Here is a 7,271-nt window from a genome sequence, read left to right on the forward strand (position 1 = left end):
AGTATATTATCCAATAATATAATGCGACGTATTTCATATACATACTTTGATGAGTTATCGATTATTTTGATTAACTTACATTAATATAACTTCAACGTACAGTATGTTATTACTTCTATCGTTTCAAATCAAGGTATTCAATAATATGTTTGGATAGATTCTACTAGTTTTTTACTACATCGTTCATCGATCGATCACTACATCATATATATATATATATATATATATTTATATATATGAACTCTTGAATGCATACTATATTACCTCATAATAGAACACATTCATTATATTCTAATGAATTATCGGTTATATAGGTACGTTACATTATTATAACTGCAATAGTAGCATAATATCATTATCTCAATGGTAGGATATATATACACATATTCATTATACAAAGATTATGCATGTTTAATGTCATTTAACGTATATACAAAGGAGAATATTTATTTTATTTATTGAAATATAAGTGAAAGATAAAGATTATGTTTAACATAATTTATTTATATTATTTGATATATTTTTTAGTATAATTTTTTTTACAAAATCTAAGATTGATTGATTTTTATTATTATTATATTGGTTATTGACTACGTGTGATCACTAACACATTTTAAAAATTAATATATTTGATTTTACATATAATTATTTTTGTAATAAAAACCGACCACAAGTGGTCGAATTTTGAAAATTATTTTCTTTTTTATTTTTTGAATTAAAAACCGACCACAAGTGGTTGCTTTTTAAAAATATTTTAAATTTAATTTTTAAAACAATACTGACCACAAGTGGTCGGTTTTTAATTAAAAAAATTAAAAAAAATAATTTCAAAAAATCAACCACAAGTGGTCGGTTTTTAAAAATTATTTTCTTTTTATTTTAATCAAAACCGACCATAATTGGTCAGTTTTTTAAAATTAATTTTTTTATTTTAATTAAAAAACGACCACAAGTAGTCGGTTTTTAAAAATTATTTTCTTTTTATTTTAGTTAAAAACCAACCACAAGTGGTCGGTTTTTAAAAAATATTTTCTTTTTTTAAAAAATTAAAAATTGACAACAAGTGGGCGATTTTGTTATTTTTTTAATTTTTATTTTAAAAGAAATAATAACTAATACAAAAAATATTGAGATGATTATTTTGATATTTTAAAATATAAAAGCGACCACATGTGGTCGCCTTTTAAAATTATTTTAAAAAAAATAATTAAAAAACCGACCACAATGCGTGGTCGGTTTTTTTGATTTTTTTAGTAGTGAATCTATATATAGAGGATCTAGTTGGGGATTTCAAAGAATGATTGTACGCTCCTTCTTTTCTTTCACAGTGAAAAATTTACTCTGCTTTCGTTTGAAATATTAGGCCTAACCAAATCTTGTTAAACTCTTGTATTATTTTTCTTCTCTATTTTCTTTGTTCGTGATTGATTGTGTGCTAGTAAACTACAATATTTATGTAATAATTGTTATCAGATCCAGGTTGATGTTTCTAAATATAATCAAGAATTAAGATGTCTCCATCATCTTCAACAAAGTATTAAATAGAGAAATTCAGGCGGGGCTAGTTTTAGTCTGTGGAAGATTAAAATGAGACTGTCCCTAGTGTTACAAGGATTATGAAAGGCAGCTGAGAGGCTTTTTATAGAAGAGTTAAAAAAATAGAAAATCAGACTTGAAGGGAGGGCTTTGAGTGTGATCGTTCTTTGAGAAACTGTTTAAGAGAAATTTGTGGCAATGTCATGAAAAAAATTAGAAGATCTATACTTTAGAAAATCACTCATAAACTACCTCTATTTGAAAAACATATTGTATAATATCCGTATGAAATTAAAGAAGGTACATCGGTTAAAACTCACTTTGATTAGTTTAATTCAGTTATAATGAATTTCAAGAACGTAAATATCAAAATTGATAGGAAGGACCAGGCCTTGGTAGGGTTATGTTCTTTACCACCATCTTACAATACTTTTATTGATACATTGTGATGGATTAGCATTTTAATATTTACTTAATAATATTAATTTGCTTCATCTTCTTATCATACGTTGGAGGTCACTTTAGAATGTTATTAAGTGAATGACATTGATTATTATAATCCTTTACTCCATCATTTTTATACAACCAATGCAGCAGTTTACTTTTGATAAACTAATGGCATGAAATGTCATTTACTCCTTTCATTTTCTACCCTTCAAAGGGGCATAAGGTTTCTGCACGTATTGGTGAATAAATGCATAGAATTATTATAATTCATTTGGCCATTATTTGGCACGTTGCATGACTGATTTTTCAGTTTTCACTTTCTATTTTGTGTCTTTAATACATAGTTAGTGGGGGGTTTTGGGCTACAAGTGACAAAAAAGTTTTAAAATGAGGTGTAGGTGACACAAGTGTTAATAATTAAGTGGAGGTGACAATTACTTAATTATAGATTAAGAAAGTTTGGAAAATTTCAAAAAAACCCACAATTTTTTAAATTTATAATTTGATCCAAATGTTAGTCAATATAACGGGAAATGAAGGGAGAAAAAAACTCATTTTTCTCTCTCCTCATCCGTTGTTATTTTCTATCTCTTCGCGATATTTGTTGTTCATTGTTGCTGCTGCTTTATTCATCATCTTCTGATTCATTATCATCATCTTATACTTCATTATCATATTCATATTCTTCTTGTTGACCATTGTTGTTGCTGTTAAACCATTATTCCGAAAAGGTTTGAATATTCCTATTTGTCTACTTCTTAGGGATGATAGACTTTTAAATTTGATGATTCCTTTTTAGGAGTCATTCAAAGTAACCTCGCCAATGGCCCGGTATACTTTAATTACTACCCTAATTTTTTAGTTGATATTCATGACCCTAATGTTATGGATACTTTGACTCTTAACGTCAAAACCAAAAATATGAATATTAGGGTAGACACTAGAGAAATAGCAGTAATATACAAAGTATATTACAAGCTTATAAAAACTACTATAGCTCCTAAAGCTATAGCTACCAGTGTTAAAGGAGTTACCATGCTCATGGAAGCAAATCACGAGCACTGTACAACCTTTGTTCCTAGAATACTAAGATGGAATGATATTCTCTCAGATGAGGAGTGGCACTTTGATGCCATCACGACTCCTCAACCCATTGAGCCTGAGAGATCTCAGATTGATAGGGTTATCCAATTCCCTGATGAAATCTATAAACCTTGGTGGAGTGTGGGTCCCACTAGTCCCATTGTATGTTTAAACAAGAATAATTCCGACTCTTTAAGTATTTATTCTTACTTATCGATAATTTTGACTCTTTGAGTCTCTATCTAAGGGACTAATTATTCCAGTTTTTAATAACCTTAATTAGGATTAATCATAAAATGGATCTAGATAAGACTGTGCTAAACTGCGAGGTTTTAGCATATCTCCATTGTCTTCACTTTGAGATGATGCTTCATCCAATAATTTCATGATGGCAGCTTCGTTAAGATCATCATCTATTTCTGAAAGAGCTTTTCGGAGTCTCTTTTTTAAATCACTCTTTGATGGTGATTTCTTGGTTGAAGTACCTGGTGAAGATTTCAGAGAGTCCCTTGGTACATCCTTGGGCGCAGGAGTCCATCCTCGGATGAAAATTTCTTTAGACAAGTATTTTATCCTGTAAAATTCATGAACTGTAAAGGTCCAACTGATAATATAAGAAATCTTTTTTTGGATAAAATGTTTGCACAATTTTATGTGCTCAGGTAAGGAAGAAATGCCTTGATCAATTTGAAATTGACCAATTTTTTCTAGAAATGTTTTGGGTAAAACATCCTGATTACCTCCAAAATAATTTCACCATTTGTAGAACCATCTTGGGATAACAAATTTTGCTAATTCGGGACCATACTTTACAAACCAAGTGTGAGTAGTTGGCTGTAAGTATAAGAAATTAAACCATGCATTTTTGTAATCATGCCAGTTATAAGTTAGAGGTCTATGTTCCTCAGAAAGGACTAATGGAGTAAGTAAATGGTCTACCCGCCATTCAAAAGGAGGTAAAATCTTTTTAATGGTGAACTTTGAATAAGTTATACAGTTAGGGTCACGCTCATCTCTCAGATGATGCTCTATTTCAATAGATCCAGAGTCAATCAGAATGAATTCATAATATTTTTTGGTATTAAGATAGCTGTCAGAATCCACGTAATTCCACTCGCAATACAGAGGTCGCACCAGATATTTGATATCATAATTCTCATACTCCTTATCCAAAGCTAGGATTGGACCTACCTGCAAAGAAATGTTAGTAAAGGTTTTTTTAACCTTTTGGGTTGGGATGGCTGAGGGTGCCACTGCTTCAGAATAACTTTCAGGGGTCTTCATGGCATAATTTTCTTTTGTTTGTATTGTGAAAAATATCGGTTTTCCAAATGGAGAAAGCGAGCATGGTTTGTATTCTTTTGCAAAAGGTTTCTTTATTGGATTTGAAGAAGAGGAGCTTGATAAGTTATGAAAGGATTTAGTATGGGAGGCAATTATCCTAAGACCAAAAATGTGTTTTGGTCATTCCATGATGGCCTGATGTTGAATGGGCTGGTGGATGGGCTTATGCTCTCCACTTCTTTATTTTTGACAACGTTCTTATTTGGCCTAACTTCGATTTGCCTCATTTTTCCCCTGCAAAAATTCGGTAGTTAGAAAATTTGGAAGAGTGTTATTTTCTCCTTTTAAGAATTCTATTTGAAAATCAAAACTAGATAATAGCGCTTTCCATCTAGCAAATATTTATTTAGAAACTAAATTCTTAACATCTTTTTGAAGAATATCTTTAGAAGATTTGCAATCTACTCTAAGCAGGAATTCTTTGTTAATCAAATCATCCTGAAATTTAGTAACACATAAAACTATAGAGAGAGTTTCTTTTTTCACTGTACTATTGTACTTTTGAGTAAAGTTCCAGACTCCAGAAGTATAACGAACCAATTATTCTGCTGAGGTAGGAGATTCTCTTTGTTTAAGAATTCCTCCATATCCAATGTTAGAGGCATCAGTTTCAACAATCATAGAATAATCTGGGTTGTGGATTTCGAGACAAGGTAAGTCCTTAACCATCTCCTTTACCTTTATTACAACATTAGTGTGTTCTTCCTTCCAAGGAACAGGATTCCTTTTTAACCTGTCAAAAAGAGGTTTACAGATTTACCTTAACTTGGGAATGAAATCTGCAATATAATTAAGGCTCCCTCGAAATCTTTGGAGTTGAGTTTTGTTAGTAATGACATCAGAAATTTTTTTTGCAAACTCTTATCTTGATAAGAACCTTGATACAAATCATGCCCAAGAAATCTTATCTTTGTTTGAAAGAGCTTCAATTTCTTAGAACTAATGATAAGGCCATTGTTCCGGATAATTTTGCAGAAAATGTTTAGGTGTTTAAAATAAGAATCAATATCCCCGGAAAAGATTAAAACATCATCAATATAAACAATTGATATATGACTAATGTGTTTAAAAATACTATTCATGATATTTTGAAATTCTTAAGGGTCATTCTTTAACCCGAAAGGCATAACATTACATTCAAATTGTCCAAATGGGACATTGAAAGCAGTTTTGTATTTATCTTTTTCAAAAATCTGTATTTGTCAAAATCTTGACTTCATATCAAATTCACTATAAACATTGGCTTTATAGGTACGTTTCAAAAGATCCCTTTTGTTAGGGATAGGCTATAAAATCCATTTTAAAACATTGTTTAAGGGTTTGTAATTAATAACAAGTCTGGGAGCGCCCCGTTCTTTCTCCGCAACATTGTTAACGTAAAAGGCTGAACAGCTCCAAAGAGATTTTGAAGGGCGAATATTATTATTTTTTAAAAGGTTACCAATTCCCTTTTTACAATTTTCCATTAAATCATGGTTCATTTGGATCGGCCTAGCTTTAGTGGAAATGGCCTTTTCATTGAACCCTTCTATGTAAGGTAAATCAACAGTGTGTGATTTCCTCTCCCAAAAAGCACTTGGAAAGTCTGAGAAAATTTCTTTTTCTAAAGTTTTTTGAAGATTGGAAATTTTGGATACCATTTTCAAGGTTTTTAAAATTTGCTCAATTTTAGCATTTTTAATATCATTTTTGAGAAAACCAATTTGATTCTGCAAAAGACTTATTTTAAAGGCAGTATGTTTATGTAGAAATTGAATTTCTTCTAAATTCATAGTTTTCATAAGAGGGAAAGCAAGTTCTACCCCTAAAACAGTACTACGGATATGAGTAAAATCTATAAGATAGGGTTTTAACAGAGTTACAAATGATAATCCCAAAGTGATTTCTTCGTTAATATCTTTTGTAATCACAAAATCATTAACAAGACAAATTCCATTATTGCAAATATGCGCTTTAGGCAGTTTGTAATCAATACCAATCCTTTCACCTGTAGCACCATATATTTTTACAGTTCCTTTCCGAAGATATTTAGTGGGGAGAAGTCCTTCGATAATACAATTTCTGTTAGCACCACTATCAAATAAAGAAACTTTGTTAAGAATTAGATCATTATTAATAACAAGTTTAACCAAAATATGATTACTAGGAGGTTTAACCTGAGAGATTACATCAATACCTTGATCCCTCTCGTCATTATTTTCCATGTCTTTAATAGATAAATCTCTGCTACCTGAAGTTCCTTGTTCAGGTGGATTTACCCTTTTGAGAACTTGTTCTGTAAGGGCATCAATTTTAATTTTATGAAGTCTAGTTTTGACTTCCCTAATTTCTTCCTTGATGAAATTGACTTCTCTTCAAATATCACTAATAGAAGGTTCTCTTCTAGTGTCAAACCTCTGCATGACTTCTTTCATGCTGAAAGGGGTAACTTTGGGTTTGTCATCATGTTTTTGGTGAGTGACAAGCCTCTTTAATTCCAAAAGATACTTTCGTTTTTCCTCATCATCTTTGATATGTTCGATGGTGGAAAACAAAGTTTCAACATTATTTTCTGAAAGCACGCTTATAGATTTGCTATCACAGTAGCAAAATGTTCCTTGGTAGTTGCAATCTGCCTCACTATTTTTAGACTCAGACTCAAAATTATTTGCAACATTGATGAATTCTTCATTGCTGCATTCTCCTTCTTTCAAAGAATCCTCAGACTCAGATTCCTCTTCTTCAAGGATAGAGCACAACTTTTGTTTAGTTTCTTCATCAATTCCTAGAAAATTTATCTTCTTTTTTTTTCTTGTTTCGAGGACATTGACTGGAAGAATCCTTAGATGAAGATTTTTTCTTCTAAATCTTCTCTTAGGTCC

At 30.8% G+C, this 7,271-nt stretch overlaps 1 protein-coding gene across 1 annotated transcript in view; it reads right to left on the bottom strand.

The window, feature by feature from the left end:
- Positions 1–6,764: 6,764 nt before the first annotated feature.
- LOC124898785 overlaps positions 6,765–7,271 on the bottom strand; it is a 7,126-nt gene continuing 6,619 nt past the window's right edge. The window contains exon 2 of the mRNA XM_047412742.1: positions 6,765–7,129. Coding sequence (XP_047268698.1) covers positions 6,765–7,129 — 365 coding nt within the window. The remainder of the gene's footprint in view (positions 7,130–7,271) is intronic.

The sequence above is a fragment of the Capsicum annuum genome, chromosome 1 (genome assembly GCF_002878395.1).
Source record: "Capsicum annuum cultivar UCD-10X-F1 chromosome 1, UCD10Xv1.1, whole genome shotgun sequence".
NCBI lineage: Eukaryota > Viridiplantae > Streptophyta > Magnoliopsida > Solanales > Solanaceae > Capsicum > Capsicum annuum.